Source organism: Xenopus tropicalis, chromosome 3 (assembly GCF_000004195.4).
Source record: "Xenopus tropicalis strain Nigerian chromosome 3, UCB_Xtro_10.0, whole genome shotgun sequence".
In the NCBI taxonomy this organism is placed as follows: domain Eukaryota; kingdom Metazoa; phylum Chordata; class Amphibia; order Anura; family Pipidae; genus Xenopus; species Xenopus tropicalis.
Genome location: NC_030679.2, coordinates 127,481,224 through 127,501,569, shown reverse-complemented (window position 1 = coordinate 127,501,569; position 20,346 = coordinate 127,481,224). Strand labels below are relative to the sequence as shown.

The 20,346-nt window shown below is 40.5% G+C and overlaps 2 protein-coding genes across 2 annotated transcripts in view; one reads left to right on the top strand and one right to left on the bottom strand.

Annotated features, from left to right (window-relative positions):
- Positions 1-13,176, top strand: part of adam28.2 (ADAM metallopeptidase domain 28, gene 2) — a 31,584-nt gene extending 18,408 nt beyond the window's left edge. Inside the window, 13 exon segments of the mRNA NM_001126974.1 lie at positions 58-235; positions 1,549-1,638; positions 3,085-3,280; positions 4,385-4,487; positions 5,264-5,405; positions 6,288-6,368; positions 7,773-7,848; positions 8,196-8,289; positions 8,926-9,022; positions 9,543-9,611; positions 10,716-10,763; positions 11,335-11,400; positions 12,682-13,176. Coding sequence (NP_001120446.1) covers positions 58-235; positions 1,549-1,638; positions 3,085-3,280; positions 4,385-4,487; positions 5,264-5,405; positions 6,288-6,368; positions 7,773-7,848; positions 8,196-8,289; positions 8,926-9,022; positions 9,543-9,611; positions 10,716-10,763; positions 11,335-11,400; positions 12,682-12,708 — 1,267 coding nt within the window. The 3' untranslated portion in view covers positions 12,709-13,176.
- Positions 13,177-15,499: 2,323 nt separating this feature from the next.
- Positions 15,500-20,346, bottom strand: part of adam28.3 (ADAM metallopeptidase domain 28, gene 3) — a 28,232-nt gene continuing 23,385 nt past the window's right edge. Inside the window, exons 16-19 of the mRNA XM_031899296.1 lie at positions 20,128-20,272; positions 18,268-18,351; positions 17,901-17,985; positions 15,500-15,656 (exon numbers count right to left, since the gene is read on the bottom strand). Of these exons, the coding sequence (XP_031755156.1) occupies positions 15,592-15,656; positions 17,901-17,985; positions 18,268-18,351; positions 20,128-20,272 (379 nt within the window). The 3' untranslated portion in view covers positions 15,500-15,591. The remainder of the gene's footprint in view (positions 15,657-17,900; positions 17,986-18,267; positions 18,352-20,127; positions 20,273-20,346) is intronic.

Below are 20,346 nucleotides of genomic sequence, written 5' to 3'. Positions count from 1 at the left end.
TCTGTCTCCTCCCTTTTCTCAGTTTTCATGTTTTTGTCTCCCTCATTCTTCATACAGTTTTAACACCCCACGCGAATTCAGCCTTTGCAGTCACCAGAACTACCAGGATTTCATTTTACAAAAAATGCCGCTGTGTATGAAGGATGTGCCAAAGAAAACAGAGATCCAGACCCCCCCTGTGTGTGGGAATAAATTCACCGAGCTGGGAGAGGAATGTGATTGTGGATCAATTTCGGTAAAGAACTGATTCCTGTCATGTATGTTTCATGCCCCTGAGAAACAAAAGTAATGTAGGGGTCAAACCCCTGAGAAATGAAAAGATAATGTAAGGGTCACGCCCCTGAGAAACTAACATAATGTAAGGGTCACGCCCCTGAGAAACAAAAGTAATGTAAGGGTCAAACCCCTGAGAAATGAAAAGATAATGTAAGGGTCACGCCCCTGAGAAACTAAGATAATGTAAGGGTCACGCCCCTGAGAAACTAAGATAATGTAAGGGTCACGCCCCTGAGAAACTAAGATAATGTAAGGGTCACGCCCCTGAGAAACTAAGATAATGTAAGGGTCACGCCCCTGAGAAACTAAGATAATGTAAGGGTCACGCCCCTGAGAAACTAAGATAATGTAAGGGTCACGCCCCTGAGAAACTAAGATAATGTAAGGGTCACGCCCCTGAGAAACTAAGATAATGTAAGGGTCACGCCCCTGAGAAACAAAGATAATGTAAGGGTCACTCCCCTGAGAAACAAAGATAATGTAAGTGTCACGCCCCTGAGAAACAAAGATAATGTAAGGGTCACGCCCCTGAGAAACAAAGATAATGTAAGGGTCACGCCCCTGAGAAAAGAAGATAGTGTAAGGGTCACGCCCCTGAGAAACTAAGATAATGTAAGGGTCACGCCCCTGAGAAACTAAGATAATGTAAGGGTCACGCCCCTGAGAAACTAAGATAATGTAAGGGTCACGCCCCTGAGAAACAAAGATAATGTAAGGGTCACTCCCCTGAGAAACAAAGATAATGTAAGGGTCACGCCCCTGAGAAACAAAGATAATGTAAGGGTCACGCCCCTGAGAAACAAAGATAATGTAAGGGTCACGCCCCTGAGAAAAGAAGATAGTGTAAGGGTCACGCCCCTGAGAAACTAAGATAATGTAAGGGTCACGCCCCTGAGAAACTAAGATAATGTAAGGGTCACGCCCCTGAGAAACTAAGATAATGTAAGGGTCACTCCCCTGAGAAACTAAGATAATGTAAGGGTCACGCCCCTGAGAAACTAAGATAATGTAAGGGTCACTCCCCTGAGAAACTAAGATAATGTAAGGGTCACGCCCCTGAGAAACTAAGATAATGTAAGGGTCACTCCCCTGAGAAACTAAGATAATGTAAGGGTCACGCCCCTGAGAACTGAAGATAATGTATGGGTCACGCCCCTGAGAAACTAAGATAATGTAAGGGTCACGCCCCTGAGAACTGAAGATAATGTATGGGTCACGCCCCTGAGAAACTAAGTTAATGTAAGGGTCACGCCCCTTTTCTTTATATTGCAGGAATGCACTAATCCATGCTGTAATGCCACCACCTGCAAACTAAAGGCGGGGGCTCAGTGCGCTGAGGGGCAATGCTGCGACAGCTGTAAGGTGGGTGTGTGATGTTTCATTTATTATCTGTTTGCCTTAAGCAGTTATTCATGGCAAACAGCACAAGGCCTGTTTATCTGCTATAGCATATGGTCTGGGCTACATTTATATCAGAATTTATCAGACAATATTTGCTTAAGCCCACCTTGGAAGTCGAACATTTGGTCATGGCCACCTGCTCATAGAAAAATAGAAACTAATTCAGTGATTAGTACAATTAGGGCTGAAAATAAGAGATGGCCCTAAATCTTACAAACTGGGCATCTAGGGGTATCTAGGTGATCAAATAGACAATCTATTCAAAAGTCAACCCAACTGACTGAACCACTGTTTGAGCCCTCCCTGGGGGGGACAGGGGCAGCCACAAAGTTTCCACTGCTTTAGATTGTTCATGCTCCTATTCTGTTTAAAGAACAAGTAACACAAAAAAATGAAAGTGTTTAAAAGTAATTAAATCATAAAAATGGGTGTGTTTGCTTCAGGAACACTGCTATAGTTAAATAAAATGTTGTGTAGCCATAGTGGCAACCATTCAAGATGAAATAAGGAGAAAAGGCACAGGTTACATTTCAGATAAAGAGATAAAACACCATTGCATTATACAGGGTTTATCTGGTATCTGCTATGTAACCTGTGCCTTTTCTTCTTTTGAATAGCTGCCCCCATGGCTACACAGCAGGGTATTTATATAAACTAATATATTTTGCGACGCCGTGTAAGCCATCCCACTGGCTATTTACATACTCACCGGTGGGATGGTATTTCTGGAAAACTAGTCGCCGGCGAGGTGACTAGTCTCCCCATCTGCCACAGCCCTAAAACCAATTACTTCACTGTGTGTAAAATAATTGTGATCCCCAACCAATGGCTCTTGAGCAACATGTTGCTCCCCAACCCCTTGGCTGTTGTTCCAAGTGGCCCCAAAGCAGATGCTTATTTTTGAATTCCTGGCTTGGAAGCAAGTTTTGGTTGCATAAAAACCAGGAGTACTGACAATCAAAACCCCCTGTACGCTGCCAGTCAACATGGGGGCTATCAATAGTCAATCACAGCCCTTATTCGGCAGCCCATGAACTTTTTATTATGCTTGTGTTGCTCCCAAACTCTTTTTACATTTAATCATAGCTCACAGGTAAAAAGCTTGGGGACCCCTGCCTTAGACAGAAAACAAAATAGTAGCATGAAGATGTTTTGTTTGGGGGCTTACAAAAGACCCTCTGCAGTAGTCATGGGGTGACGGCCACTTTATGATTTCCAATAGTCAACTTAATGCTCTTGAGTAGAACCACTGGGTTGCTTTGGTTGTGCCTATGGACAGGCCCCTTTGTGCTTGTATCTGACGCTATAGATTCTCAGCAATGCCTCTTGTAACCAGCAGTTGCCCTGTCGCCACTAGTAGTAAAACCATATAAATGACACATTGCAATCATTGCTGTCGTTGATCAGTGGACAAAAGCAGGGACGGTGTGCAGATCCAAAAGACACGATTGTGACCTGGCAGAAATGTGTGATGGGCAGTCCGCCGAATGTCCCTCTGACCGCTTCCGAGTCAATGGCTTCCCCTGTAGGAATGGAGAAGGCTACTGCTATAATGGGTTGTGTCCAACTCTGCAGGGCCTGTGTTCTGCACTCTGGGGGCCAAGTAAGTGTCTCACTATTTCCAACTGTTGCACCCCTTTAGCTATACAGCGCCAACAAGTCATTAGAGAGTATAGTTAAACATTTACACCTCTGCCCATCCAAGCTTACAATTAAATTTCCCCATTCTCATTAGATGCCAGTTAACTAACCTATTTTGATCCTAATACAGTATGGGACCTGTTATCCAGAATGCTCGGGACCTGGGGTTTTCCAAATTCCGTAATTTGGATCTCCATAACTTGAGTCTGCTAAAAATCTTTTAAATATTGAATAAACCCAATAGGCTTGTTTTGCCTCCAATAAGGATTAATTATATCTTAGTTGGGATCAAGTACAGGTACTGTTTTATTATTACAGAGAAAAGGGAATCATTAAACCATTAAATAAACCCAATAGGGCTGTTCTGCCCCCAATAAGGGGTAATTATATCTTAGTTGGGATCAAGTACAGGTACTGTTTTATTATTACAGAGAAAAGGGAATCATTTAACCATTAAATAAACCCAATAGGGCTGTTCTGCCCCCAATAAGGGGTAATTATATCTTAGTTGGGATCAAGTACAAGGTACTGTTTTATTATTACATGGAAAAAGGAAATCATTTTTAAAATTTAGATAATAGAAAATAGAATTATTTGCTTATAATGTAGCTTATAGGAGATGGCCTTTCTGTAATTTGGAACTTTCTGGATAATGGGTTTCCCATACCTGTATATACTATGTGCCTTTTTTTATAACTTTGCATTCATTGTTCTACTTGCAGCTGGCTGAATAAAGCCAATCACTGATTGGCTGCTGTGGGTTACTGCCCACAGGCAAATTTGCCCATTCTTGATAAATGAACCCTGTGCTGCACTTTGTTTATTAATGTGTGCCTATTGTACAATCTCTGATCTTTAGTCTATTTAAATTGTAATGTTAAAGGAAATAATAATAATATAGTAGATATAAAGAAGGATTTACAAACAGAGTGCAATGTGCAAAATTCAGACACAAATCACCAATTATTTTTGTTACCCACAATGCAGCTTTCCCATAGAACTTGTAATAGGGGCATCTGATAAGAAGCAGTGATTTATTATTACTATTATTTTTTGTTCTTTTCAGGCTCAGTTGTTGCAGACGATTCATGCTTTAATTACAATCTAAGGGGCGCTAACAATGGGTACTGCCAGGATTCCAAGGGCAACCAAGTCCCGTGTAAGCAAAGGTAGGAACGCCGCCATGTCATCCTTTATCTGTGCAGCATTTTGACATGGCAAGCAATAAAATGCACTAAGTTTGCCCAGGTGCAGTAACCCATAGCAACCAATCAGCAGGAAGCATTTAGTGGTCACTTGTTTAAAAGCAAACATCTGATTGTGCCTTTAATTACATATGGGGGTTAGCAGTATACTGTATGTAAAGGTCCCCATACACGGTAAGATCCGCTCGCTTGGCGAGATCGCCAAGCGAGCGGATCTTCCCCCGATATCCCCACTTACGGGTGGGTGATATCGGGGAGCTTGAAGTTAAAAAAAAAAGAATCTGTTCGTTTGGCCCTGGGGCCAAACGATCGGATTATGTAGGCGGCAATGGGGCAGTCGGTTCGGGGACCTCATCAAGGAGCCGATGCGGTCCCCGATCCGACTGGATTTTCTAACCTGGCCGACCGATAGCTGGCCAAATTCAGGCCAGATATCGGTCGGCCAGCCCGCTTGTTTCTGCCCCTACACGGGCAGATAAGCTGCTGAGTCGGTCCAAGGGACCAAGGGGGGTATGGGGGCCTTAAGGCTTATGGCCTGGAACACTAATAGCATAAAACCCCCTGATAATGGTTGTAGGTATTCTAGTGCAGTATTAATGGAAAAACATGGGTAAGAAGGAGGTTGGTGCAAGGCTATAGGACTAGGCAGGGCTTTTTTTTGTAAAACGGGACTTCTACTGTTACTGAATTGTGGCACAATGGGCGATAATATCACAATAATAACTTTTTTCCCCCAACAGTGATGTCAAGTGTGGGGTGCTATACTGCTCTGGAGGCTACTCAACACCCAATTTGGGTGGCTATTATATACGTGGGGAATGCAAAACTACGTTGTATCCAACATTTTTAGTTGAGAATGGGACAAAGTGCGGAGACAACATGGTAAGTCGCCAAAGCACAACCTGTGCCTTGAAATGGGTTCCCAAAAACACATATGAAAAGCCTATGTAATAGGGTATGGGGTGTTTCTTTGTTTTTCTTGAATTCGGGGAACAATTGGGGTTTCTCCTGCAAACTGAGAAAGTTGGATATTTACCAATTCCTATTACTTTTCTTGCTTTCATTTTTGGTGACTTATCATCGTTTGTCGAAATGTAAATCTTACTAAATTATATGGAAACCTTTGGCAAAGCAAGAAATGTTCCCAGAATGTGGCCATTCTGTTCAGTGACAGTAAACTTCTTGCAAAACAACGGAACAGTCTACAACTCTGATGAGATGCCATTGGGAGTGACTTGGCACTTGTATAAGGGCAGGGAAAATGTCTTTCAGTTCCTTCTGTGGCAGATACACTAATGGGCCTTTTTATTTGGTTTGAGTTTAGTTTGGAGAGATTTTTTTTAATTTGAATAAACTCATGTTTTAAAAACAACTCAAATGCTTGCTTATTTATTAATATGGAAAACTTATTCATATAAAAAACTAGAATACATTGATTTTGCCAATTTACAAGTTCGAAAAAATTCGAAATCTCAAATTGAAAATATGGCTTGACTTTGCCTAGTGCAACTCCCATTGGCTTTTCCATAAACTCTCAAGCTTTTAGATAGCAAAGTTTTACATTCAAGTTTTTGGGTTTTTTGCATTAAATATCAAACATTAAAGTTTTTGATCTTTAGCACAAAAAAAAAAACCATCGAATGGCGGAAAAAAATTGAATTCAAACATTGATAAATCACCCCTTTACTGTAGGAGCTAGGTTGTTGTTTCTCTTGTTTATGTTTGGTTTATGCCCATCTACTTAATGCATTTCATTGTATCCAGGTGTGCTTCATGGGAGAATGTACAAGCATCCAGACAGCTTTTGGGCCATCAGACTGTGATGCCAAATGCCCAGAACATGCGGTAAGACCAATGGCATGAGACATGGTAACAGAAGTACATTGGGATACCTCTCACAGCCATCTTTGCCTTTATCAACTCATATTACTGGTTTAGCAAATACAAAATATAGAGGAACACTGACTAGTCGCCTGTTTAGCACATTAATAAAGTTTACACCTGTGGAAGTGTTGGGTGCTAATACAGAAGACCCTTTTTTTGCAATATATCAATAGAGAAAAATGCAGCACACCATTGGTTTCAGTAGTGTCAAAGGTGATTTATTCAGCCCTTATATATAAGCAACAAGGGCAAAGAAATAACAACAGAACCCATGCCCAACCATAAGCTGCATGTTTGCAGCACACAACTAGACTAGCCAGCAATGTGCAGCCACCTATAAGTAACCATAATCAGTGATGGTGCAAAAGGCTAAGGGGGAAATGTCACTAAAATAAAGTATGTACCAATACATAGAGTATAGAGTATGTGGACATAGCGCCCAGCCCACCCTACTTATTTAAGGGGATATTTCATGTCTTGATGGTGTGTGCAGCTATTGGATCTATTACCTGGAAGGGTTAGGACCTGGGGGTCTCTGCAATGTGAAACACCATGCTTTAAAGCAGGGATCCCCAGTCTTTTTTACTCATGTAAAGCATAAAAAAAGTTCTTTGGGATGCCAAATAAGGGCTGTGATTGGCTATTAGGTAGCCCCATGAGGACTGCTGGCCTGCGCGAGGCTCTGCTTGGGGTAAAACTGTGTCTCTGTGCTTCCAATCCCTGCCCCCAAGCCAGAAATGTAAAAATGGCACCTACTTTGAGGCCACTGGGAGCAACATCAAAGGGGTGGTGAGCAACATGTTGCTTGGGAGCCATTTGTTGGGGATCTCTGTATTACAGAGAAACTGCAACATAATCACAAAAAAGACTAACGGAAAAGTGGTCTTGTATTTTAGAGGTTTCTGGAAAGTAAACCCCATACTTATATATAAATATATACTTTGAGCACATCATTTTGCACATATCAAATTAACACATAACTGATCCCTTGTAATAGTTACTAACACAATGAACCTGTGCAACCAACGGTTCAACCTACTCGTCACTACTGTTCCATCCTCTCATGACAGCACCCTGCTCACTCTCCATTACACCAGCTCCAACCCCGCTTACTGCAAGTTTTCTTTTTTTAACGAGTATGTACAGTAGTAAGATAATCAGCTTGGCACCCTATACACCGTACATTGTGGTTGTGCTGCACCAGTGGAACACCCCCAAAGCCTGTGATCAAAGAGTCATATTTTCCCTGTACATAAACTTAGCCCACCTCTTTCAGATTCTGATTCACAGTTTGGGGAAACAGTTTAACGTAGCTCTTTTTTGGTTTGTTCCATATCTTAATGGTTGCTACTTCTTCTCCTGCAGGTCTGCGATCATGAGAATCAGTGTCGTTGTGAGGAAGGCTGGGCTCCCCCAGACTGTGCAAATTTCACGGGGACCAGTAAGTTGACAAAGAGAATAATTAAAATGCTTCTCATACTCCGACTGCCTCATCTGTCTATGGGTTGCACGGTCCAACAAGGAAGGCTATGTAGCAGACATCCCTGACAGAAATACTAACAATTGCTGTCAGTTTATCCATAATGTTATATAATGTAACTTCCATAAAAATGACCTTTGCCAGCCAAGGACTCTGATATTAGAAGCCCATGGCGAATGGTCTCTGTGCGCTGCTTTAGATGCATCCGAGAACTGATGTGAAAAGGGATCTCATCATTTTGCTTAAATGTTCTAAGCCAGAAACATGTCTAAAACTAATTGCTTCAATGTCCCTATGTCTTTCTGCAGATACGATCATTGTTGTGGTGGCCATTATCTGCGTGATCGTTCTTTTCATCCTGCTATTTGTATGGTTCAAATGGTCCTCCCGACGAAAACAGAGGTACAAGGAGAAGTATACTGAAGGGGAGACTGTAGGGAGAAAGGTCAGGGATAGTCAGGGAGGGAAAATTGGTTGTAAAGTGAAATGAAAATTTGTGGCTCATAGAAACCAAGAAGAAGGTGAATAATGTGAAAATGATAAGGAAGGGCCATTGGAAAGATCAGAAGAACAGCAGAGTATCTGGGAAATGTTTATAGCAATGGTTGCCATGGGGGAAGGGTGCAGCAAGGACTTTGGGGGGGCTGCAAATTTAAGTCCTGTGACAGCTACTTATCCTATTTACTCCCAGAGTAAGAAAGGGAATGTCTTTTCCCAATTGGCGCCCACAATGTGCCCACTACATTGCTCTGAAGAGAGGGGGCACAAACATTTATTTGTAGAGGAAGCTGATTATCCCCTTCATGAATAGAGAAGAATAGACAAGGACCAGGACTAATCATGAGCATTGATTTACCTAAGGAAATGGCTATTGGGGGGGGGGGGAGGGGTTACAGCAAATGGCCCATGTTTACACCAAAGTGTGATAACTTGGCCAACAAAGTGGGAAGTAACAGATTAAAGGGAGAGAGATGATAATGAGAATAGTTTACAGTAAAACTATATAATAATACTGTTATTTCTTGCCTTCCAACCCAGAACGTCTCGTACTAGAGTCACTGGAGCTGTAAATCCTGCATTCAATGTTAGGGAGAAACCATGGGGACCAGCTGGATCCAACGCAGCCACTCCACAGGTAAGCACTGCCTGATCAGGGCCACTCACATTACTCACAGGGCCACTCACATTACAGCACCCTGGCTTAGAATATATATTCATTCTGAAGTTCATTCTGAATCTGTAAATTAATTAGACATATAGAGGTTTAAAACACTAAGGCCTTCCAGTGCTTCTGTCTTCATACATATTATGGTTTTAATTGTTCTGAGGTCCAGTTTTAATTGATCATTGGACCATACCAGGTGCTTTAGTTTTGTGTAGTATTCCCTCCCCAGAGATCTTAACTGTATAGGAAAGAGGAGAAATACAGAAACAAAAACAAGGAGAGGAGGCTTAGTTTCTGCCACTGTTGAGATTACTTTTATGTTTATGAAGTCTGAACCTCGAGTAATAGTGGGGGCAGAGGGTAAGAGTTTGTTGGTGCTGTATCCTGCCTTATGTGAAAGGATTGTATAGATATGATTATAAAATGTCCCTTTGTTGATTGTAATGGATATTAATTATCAACCTCTCTCTCTTGTTTCTTGGACACACAGCTAGATTCCAGATTTCCCCACAACCCACCGAAACCTCCAGCACAGTCTCAAAAACCTTTGGCCACACATGTAAGTCTCAACAATATTATATACTTATTTATATTATATATTAACCTCGTTCTTAACCTCATCACCTAATAATATATACTCAGAAAATATAGCCAGTAGTTCCAGTGCGGTAAATTTGCTAAGCGAGTCTCTGATGTATCTCCTGGAAATGAGCCCATGCCTCAGTGTAATAAAGGTGCAAGGTTTAGTAAAGCTCTAGCAATCTGTAGAAACCAATTAACAGCTTAACAGTTTGAAAGTTGGGATAGTTGGGATGACAGGGATCAGGTTGGTTGCTAAGAGTTACTAGGCCTGGGCAAACTTTGTGTCTTTTATTGCTTTACCATTACCAGTTTTGACCTCTGTGAATTACTATGTCAGACTGGTTGGCAGTTCGTATTTGCCCTATTAAAGTGCCAATATTTCATCAGTTTTCCAGCATAAGAAGAGGAAAATACTGGCTTAGATTTATAGCGGGCCAATACCAATACTGGCATAGATTTATAGCGGGCCAATACCAATACTGGCATAGATTTATAGCAGGCCAATACCAATACTGGCATAGATTTAAAGCAGGCCAATACCAATACTGGCATAGATTTATAGTAGACATTCTCTACCTGTGTTCCAAGAAACAAGACAGGTTTACCACGCTATTTACAGTGGGTCACTATGTTCTCCTTTAATACCATAAAATTGCCTCCAAAAATTGATAATAATTAATATGAATGGTGAACCAAAAATTCTAGGTACACATCTGCCATAAATGGATTGGATATTTATATTTTGGTAACTTCTTCTTCCTGCTGCTTTACCATAAAAGCCTGTAACATTTCTAATGAATACAGGAAGTCATGTGAAAAAACGTATCCTTTCTTAGGAAATGTTACTTAAGAGAGATATTCCGAGTAGTTAAAGTTCAGCAAGAGCTGGAAATCCATAGGTTGCAGATTGCTGCTTGGCACGCAAGAGCTAAAACGTAACAACAAAGTAGGCTAGAAATGCTGCAGCTTTTGTTTTGGGCTCCTGTGCCAACCCAAGGCCACTCACTTTATACCTACCTAGTATTTTTTTTTTCCTGTTGATCTGGTTTCTGACTCTGTATCTGTCTAATTTATACCTTAGCCACCAACAGGCAGGTCCTGGCCTCAGACCCAAGTGGGCTATCCTGTGGTAAGTATGGCAAACACTGCTGGTATCTTTATCCTGCTTATAACCATACAGGGCTCATTAATGCCCCCATAGCGCAGTTGCATTTGTGCAAATTGCAGCTAGTTGCATAAACAATCCCATTCATAAAAGGTACATGTGTCAAAGGGTGATCTTTCAGCCAGTCAGGCAGAAACGTCAGGGTTCCCACAGTAACACCGCAGTACCATTGTGCCGAAAGTATAGGGCCCACATCACTTGCACAAAAACTTCTGGAAATGATGCCAACGGACGTATTCAGTGTAATGGCATCCATTTCTGTATGAAGTGCAGATACAATTGTGCTAATTTTATCACATGGGATGCTGGAATTGTAGGGAAAAATGATACATTGTGGGTAAAAAAAACATGGTGATTGCAGTAGAGTAAATAAATGAATCCTCATATCTTCTCAGCTGTGGAACTACTGCATAGTTCATTAGTGTCCCTGTTTAGCTGTGACAATCTACTTGTAGTTCTCCCTGGCACCCTATTTGTTCTACATAGAAATTTGCTAATTTACTGAACTTTATTTTTTAATTTTTTTTCTTCTCAGAGACCTGTCAATGCTCCACCACCTTTACCCACGACCAAGCCAGTGTATCCCAGGGCCCCACCTCAGGTACGCCGCTCACAGACATGCATATGGATAGGCACCATGACTTTTTTTAAAGTGATACTGACACTAAAAAACAATATCAAACAATATCAAATTATTAACGTGCATTAAATGTTGCTTATTGTAGGATACGCTGATTTTTTTTTTACTGATAGAGCTGCTTTTGTAAGTTATTGTTATGTGAAGTTCCTAAACCTCTTTTGCCATCCTGACTGTCCCTTCTCAACCTGTCAGTAACACGGACTACTGCAGCACAAATATTGGGGGGGAATCAGATAACTGATGTATTTGGCATCAGACAAATACTTTTATGGCACAATGAATAGGTGCATGTAAAGACAATGTAATAATAGTTATTTAAAAAAGGTTTAAGTTCTGGTGCCAGTGTCTCTTTAAAAAAAAACACCATTTATCAGCCAGACCTCTGATTTTTAGACTCTTGGACTACTCTTTCCCCTTCCAGGTAACTGTCCCTATTGTACTGATTTCCAGCATGGCCAAAGCAGTGTTGGACTGGGGCACTGTGGGCCCAATGGTGGCTTTACCTTCAAGGGCCCTCCTCCCAATGCCCCCCCCCCCCCAAGACACAGTGCACTCACTTCATAATGCATACCTCCTTCCTTGATGGGGAGACTTGGGTGGGGGAGTGGACCTGGGTCGGCGGTGCCTAGGGTTGTCCGGTAAAAATTCTGCTTAATGCCAATATTATTAATAGGAAAAAAAGATAAAAATATAGGAAGGCCAGCATTTTTTTCCAGAAATGGTGGTAACCCTAGCGCTGCCCATCAGTTTTTCTCCCAACGGCCCAGTCCGACCCTGGGCCAAAACGCCATACCGGCTGCATAAAAAGCCTAGGAATCTATTGGGCTTCATGTATTAACTGGAAAAAATTGCCAATTACTCCTTAGAATCCAATCAGTTACACAAGTTTATTGTTCATGGTGATAAAAGGAAAAGGGGAAGACAAATGCACACCATCGAACATTGAGTCCCCCAGAGCAGGACAATTTAGGACTCAACCTTAGTCTGCCTTTGTGACTCCCAGTTACACCCAAACATGCCCCCAGCCCACCCCTCTTTGAGGTCCACCAGTCAGAACTGCCCCACTGGAAATTGGACGTACGTATTCTACCTTTACTTAGTGATATGGCCCTCTTGGTACAAAACCGAACCCCATACTACATCTTGCAGAATTCTCTGTTGTTAGCAATAGTTCCTCAGAGATGTTATTTGTCTTAATACATATGACATGGACTCACCAAGTTTCTACGTTCTGTTGTCTAGGCATGGACGCCCAACTACAGGAATTAAGATGGAACACTGAAAGACAAGGAAGGGCGGCTAACTGAAAGGCTTATTGTAAAACATAGCCATGGAGTCTAAGACCAATGGAAGTGGTGTTTCAGCCATTGGTATTCAGTGTGTACATGCTTTTGGACATGACTGGCAATCTCCCTGGTGTAAACACCCCCTGTTGTAAACATCCTGCGATTTGATCCCCCTGCTGGTCATTACTCTCACCACTGCTGCTTGCCTATATTTCTATCCTTCTAGGCCCAGCGGCTCTAGAAAGATAGAACTATAGGCATAGTCTTTGCATAAAACTGGGCATGTAAAGCAGCACAGTTGGGTGTGTGGCTCATATGCATTATAAGTTGTTATACACCCTTTGTTCATACTTATTCCTATGCAGCTTCTCCTTGAACCAGTGGAAGACAAAAGAGTGTTCACTTTCTGTAAATGTTCATGCAATGGAACAAATATATTTTGTTTAATTAATATAATTATGGTTATTCTGTTAAAAAAGTAATTTTTATTTATATTTTATATTTATATTGCAAATAATGTTCTGCTGTACATCTAATTTATATCAATTAATTTGCACCTAACATTAACCATTTGGAAACATTTATTAAATTAGAAAAATGTCTCCATTTTACCCGAAGAATAATTGTTTGTGACCTGAGATAGTGGGATTAGGATGGGGTTATCCCACCTGTGGCGGTGCATGTATTACTGCGCTCAATCACTAACACCGTAGAAATTCTGATCTATAGCTACCAATCAGCAATGATTTTGAGTAGTCTTGTGCCATTAGAATAATCAAAGTGCCTGATTGGCTGATTTTGGATCCTGATAATAAAGGACACAAGCTAAAGCCATTCATTCTGAACCCCTGTTTGAACGATGGTTCAAAACGGTACTGCCATTTTTTTTTCCCAGCATGCCAGCTAAGATTGACCATCTTGGTGCTGTCAATTTCTGTGTGCTAAGTATTTTTGCATCATTACATGTTTATTATAGTTCTGAACAATAAATGAGATGTCATCTACCTTCATCCAATTAGTGGCTCTGATTAGCCATAATAATTCTAAAATAGAACTTTTTTCATATATAGGGACGTGCATATTTTAGCTTACTATTCTTAAACAGTACAAAAGTATCATTAGGCTCTGTAAGTCTCTATTTGCTGGACACATTTTTATTGACAATGTGCTCCATGTAGCAGAATGGACTGATTATACATGTACATACGGATATATTTCTGTTCCATTTTGTACATGCTTGATCTCCCCCTAACAGTTAACTATTGGTGCCAACCATCACAATAACACCATTATTATGCCAGATTCAGCAAGACTACAACAATCTGCAAGTGGGACCAAGGTGGGCATGAGAGTTCATGGTTCCTGGGTTCATGTTATTCCCTATGTAAATGAAGTATTTATTGGGTTTACTGTACCTTAAGGTCCCCATACATGGGCCAATTCTAGCTGCCGTTATCGGTCCCTTAGACCAATTTGGCAGCTACTTGGCAGGTTAAAAAATCTAGTCGGATCGGGGACCGCATCGGCTCGTTGATGCGGTCTCCGGACCGACTTTTCCTATACCCGCTGTTATAATATGATAGTTTAACCCCAGGGCCAAACAATCGGATTAGCCTGGATTCTTCCATTATCGCCCACCCATAGGTGGGGGATATCGGGGGAAGATCCGCTTGCTTGGCGATGTGTATGGGCACCTTTTGAAGTTGTAGTGGGTTCCTTCCAGATTTTACAAGACCTAAGATGAGTTTTGTTTTTCTGCTTATGTCACAAGGCAGTACTCGTGACCTCATGAATATCTCTTTATGTTGGTCTTGGCCCATGTACATATATGCACGTGCACAGAAATATTGCTGAATATGGCAAAATATTGAAAGAAGTGAGGTAACTGGGATGAAACCAATGAGGAAAATGACTGATAAAAATAATTTTTAACTCAAAAACACAGTTAAAGAATCATCCCTTCAGTCTTTAGGTTTCTGAAGCTGCCACTACATTATGTCTCATGAGTGTGTTCTATAGTTCTACGGAGCAACTGCACATTGTTCTCATATTGTGTAGATGCATTGCTTGTATATAAATGTATGGTCAACAACAGGTATTTGAACCCCATTATAATCAGTTTTGTGCATCACCACCACTTTTTTAACCTACCAAAATGGTAAAGACCATCTCGGCCACCATGGATCTGTTCCCACCTTTGACCATTGCTATCAACTTCTGCCCTTCTGCCATTTAGGATTTCAGATTCTCAGTTTTCTTAAAGCCCCCTCCTAGTGTTATGGATATACACAAACATACAATATCTCCAGGAATGCAAAAGAGTCAGGCAGGAAATAATAAAGGACTAGAGAAGCTTAGCACTCCCAAAATAGATCAAGTGCTATATAATCATTTACACTGTCATTATAAGTTTTCCAATGAAAAGTCTTTGGTTTGGGAGGTTTGTAGCCTTCCAAAGCAAAATTGGTACTTTTCTTCCATGAATTACCGCCTTATTTAAAGCTACCTGTCTTTTAGTTTACTAGCATTAGTAAAGGCCAGTTCCAGAGCCTCTTTGCAAGATGTGGATATGTTCAGCTGGAAGATTTGAGATATAGTTACACCATGGCCCCTGGTATCCACATTTTATCAGTTAAAGGCACAATGAATATGTAGCCCACAAAGACCTTATTCCTAATACAAAGTGAACTAATGTCAGGGAACTCACTTATATATAGCTTCTGTGGAGAAGCCAACCTAAAGATGGTACAAAGAGGACACATTTTTTTTTTTTTGTGCTGTAATATAGTTTATTAAATCTGTTTCTCATTGCTTATATAATCCATTAACTCTATCAGGTGTAGCTTTGTTGTTTCAAGATGGAGTTCTACTCGTTGTCTATAATGATGTATTCTGTAGGTGAAGGGCCTTCCAAGTTTTGGTCACTTGTACCTTCAATAGAGAATATAGTTAGGTATAGTTATAGAGAATATAGTTAGGTAAGGAACAGCAAGCAAAACCTTAGCTAGTATTAGCCCTAATTGAATCTTTCTGACAAACACTACAGCCTAGGGCTTGGGCTAGACGAGTGGCCAGTGCCTTTGCTGAAAACAACAGAGTTCCAGATATTTCTGCGGTGCATACATATTGCTATGAATCAGAATTGACTTGACATTACTAAATTTACCTGTACACAGAACTAACTACACCAGATCGGAGCACTGCAAAAATAACTGCTTGCTGTCAGGGATCTAGAACATGAGTCCTTTTCCACAACAACTACAATTCCCAGGAATATTTCAATAATAAATACAGGTTTCAGATACAATGGTATCCCTTTAAAGGGTTTCTGCTGTGATTTTTATAGTGTAGTTTTACTGTGTACATTGCAATTAATGTATTCTACCATTTAAAATGTTATTTGAACCAATAAATATATGTTTTTAGTTGTAATATTGGTGTGTAGGCAGCCCTCTATTTGCATTTTGCCTGAGCTTTCAGAAAGAGCCAGCACTACATATTAGAACTGCTTTCAGATAAGCTAATGTCATTGCAACTAGAGGAGTCATGGCCAGACTTGGGTGTTTTACTATTTGAGTGGTATTCTCATATATACCACTAGGTGGGGCATTTTTAGCATTGCAGGTGTCAGGGAGCTGTTATCTTGTTACCTTCCCATTGTTCTGCTGATCAGTTTCTAAGGGGGAAAGTTATGGGGTGAGACTCTTACAAGTCACATAGCTGAGGGCCCCCGGGAAAATAAGAATATGTCTAGGTCAAATTTTAAAACTGAAATAGGATTCTTCTGGAGCAGTGCTATTAACTGATGAGTTTTGTAAATTATAAAAAACAAAACTTTTCCTGTGACAGATTTCCTTTAAAGAACTATTCACAGTAAGGTTTTACAATTAAAGCATACATAATGTTTCAGTTAATGTGCAGGGCCTTTCAATGCACAGGGAGATGCTTAAATAAATTAAAAACCCTTCAATTACAGGTATGGGACCCAATAAGGGGTAATTATATCTTAGTTGGGATCAAGTACAGGTACTGTTTTATTATTACAGAGAAAAGGGAATCATTTAACCATTAAATAAACCCAATAGGGCTGTTCTGCCCCCAATAAGGGGTAATTATATCTTAGTTGGGATCAAGTACAGGTACTGTTTTATTATTACAGAGAAAAGGGAATCATTTAACCATGAAATAAACCCAATAGGGCTGTTCTGCCCCCAATAAGGGGTAATTATATCTTAGTTGGGATCAAGTACAGGTACTGTTTTATTATTACAGAGAAAAGGGAATCATTTAACCATTAAATAAACCCAATAGGGCTGTTCTGCCCCAATAAGGGGTAATTATATCTTAGTTGGGATCAAGTACAGGTACTGTTTTATTATTACAGAGAAAAGGGAATCATTTAACCATTAAATAAACCCAATAGGGCTGTTCTGCCCCCAATAAGGGGTAATTATATCTTAGTTGGGATCAAGTACAGGTACTGTTTTATTATTACAGAGAAAAGGGAATCATTTAACCATTAAATAAACCCAATAGGACTGTTCTGCCCCAATAAGGGGTAATTATATCTTAGTTGGGATCAAGTACAGGTACTGTTTTATTATTACAGAGAAAAGGGAATCATTTAACCATTAAATAAACCCAATAGGGCTGTTCTGCCCCAATAAGGGGTAATTATATCTTAGTTGGGATCAAGTACAGGTACTGTTTTATTATTACAGAGAAAAGGGAATCATTTAACCATTAAATAAACCCAATAGGGCTGTTCTGCCCCCAATAAGGGGTAATTATATCTTAGTTGGGATCAAGTACAGGTACTGTTTTATTATTACAGAGAAAAGGGAATCATTTAACCATTAAATAAACCCAATAGGGCTGTTCTGCCCCCAATAAGGATTAATTATATCTTAGTTGGGATCAGGTACAGGTACTGTTTTATTATTGTTTGATTAAAATGGAGTCTATGGGAGATGGCCTTTCCATAATTCTGAATTTTCTGGATAATGGGTTTCCGGATAAGGGGTCCCATACCTGTAATAACCATCAATACGTGAACCATATGAAAGATACTTCAGAACTATATATAAATTGGGAGGTGTGCTGGTTTGTGCTGCTGGACCGTTCATATCATATAACTGCAAGATACATTGATGACAAAAGCTTATTGGCACTTACTGATAACACCACTTGTTACAGCTACATTACAGTTGGGTGGGACCCATCCTTTTGTACACTGACAGATAAGCTCATGGTCACAAACCTGAAAAGAACAAAGTACTATAATCAGCCAATTTAATATTCTTTAATATTCTTAAAATACAATAAAGCAGAGAATATGAAACTGAAAATAGTTCTACTGCTTTAGTATTGTAGGTGCAAACATATATATATATATGGTGGCAGTAGTTCAACCAGGGCAGAACTGACCATTACCTTAATTGAAGAGAGAGAACCTCCTGGTATTCTGTCATAGATCATCTGCTTCCTGGTTGCTCCTCTCACCTGCATTCTCTGCCCCCTTATTTATATAACAAGGACTTACCGCATTTTTTGGACATTTGCTGTCGCACCCAGATGAGCCAATATAAGCAGTTTCAGTGGTTACACACTGGTTATTGGAACAAACCTGAAAAGGCAATAAAAGAGATCTAAGTCCAGGAACCCAAAGTTAAGCCTTCCTAAACTTGCATCATGAACAAACCTTTATCCAGCTCTCTATTAATCTCCATGGAGGATTGAAAAAAAGTTGGATAAAGCTGGAAATGTTAGTTGTGAGATTTCTGTCCATGATTTTGTCCATATTTGCCCTGTGAGGATAAGCTCCATAATACTTACTGTAGGTTCCTTAGCAGACAGCTGAACACACTTATATTGACTGGTTCCTACAATTCTTTTCCTATTGAATTACATGTGCACACATATGGATCACAGAGCAAGTAAAACCCATCCCCTTTCCCCTTTCCATGTTGTCTCTTCCATCCCCAGAAGCACAGCTTTGGGCTTAGAACTGTGCTTGCTGTGGTGGAGCATTGAGCTAAACAGACTTCCTGGTTGTGGGAGATTAACTTTAACAACAACTTAACTACTCCTTAACTACAGCTTGAGGTGCTGGTTGATTATAGTTATATAAAATACTGTACTACTGTACTGTCTCCCTACTATGCCTGCAATCTTCCACTCTGCCTACCTGATCCTACTGCTCCCACGATTCATTCAATCCCCCACTCTTCCTGCATGGTCCTACTCCTCTTACTATTTCTACAGTCCTCCACGCTTCCTACCTGATCCTACTTCTCTCACTATTCATTCAACCCCACACCCTTCCTATTTACTTCTACTGATCCCACTATTCTTCCAGTCTCCCATTCTTCCTACCTAATCCTGTTGCTCTTAATATTCCTTCAATCTCCTACTTGTTCTTCCTGTTCCTAATGCTTCCACTAGTTCTCCAGTCCTCCATTCTTCCTGCCTGGTCCTACATTTCTTACTATTCCTTTTATCCCACACTCTTTCTACTTGCTTGCTTCCACTATTCCTTCAATCTCCCACTCTTCCTACTTGGTCCTACTGCTCCTACTATTCCTCTCAGTTTTGGATTGGGACCCCAGGGGCCCACCAGAAAAGCTTAGCTTATAGGCCCACTCTCCAAACTATGTTTCCTCTACTCCTCACTCATCCTGTTAATTTTCCTAATCTTTTACCGTTACATACTATAATCTATTCTCTATCTTGGTATCCAGGTGGGACACTGACCTCTAATATGCCATACAACCTGCCTGCTCCTACTATTCCTTCATTCCCCACTCTTCTACCTCCTAAATCCTCAATTTTGCGTGAATGCTGCAGTCTGTTTCAGTACACAAATTGGTTTTGTAAATGTGTCTTTGTTGAAAATACCCTACATTTCCTGAATAATCCTATGCACAAACCTTGAGTGCACAATACAGATACGACTAGGTTAAATTGTTTATTGGCCATTGATAATGGACATTATCATGTTTGGTTTATGTTAATTTGATGCAGTATATGTAGTTCATCTACAACTAGCTTAGAGAGGTCACAGTATGGCACCCCCTTATATGTAACATACACACCATGGGTCTTATCAGTTTCTTATATATTTCTATGTAGCAGAATGGTTGGATTGTCTGCTGTAGGTTGATAAAGTGCGCTGATAAACCATTTATACCTCAAGAACTATAAGAAAAATAGGACACCTATTTCTGAAAAATATTTATTAAGCGTCTACTGCAGTTAAATGGGTTTCTTATAAATAGTGATGGCTCCACTTTAATGGTTACCACCTACATTGGGGATTTTCCTACTTATTATTTCTGATGAATTGTGTCCATTTCATGATAACTATCCACACCAAGCCTATACCCAGCCTTAAGGCACTCACCTTCCCATTACCACACTTTGCTCCACTCTGTACCTTTCCTGCAGGAGACAGGAGCGCCTTGCATGCAGGAGTTGTAACAAAAGGTGCACTAATAAGAGGAAAAGTGGTGCCATTGATACAGAAGAGCACTCCACACATGATATCCCTAAATGAAAATGGCAGGTTGTTAAATATCTCACAGTAACAAGCTTGTGCTACCAGCTCTGTGCATATGCAGTG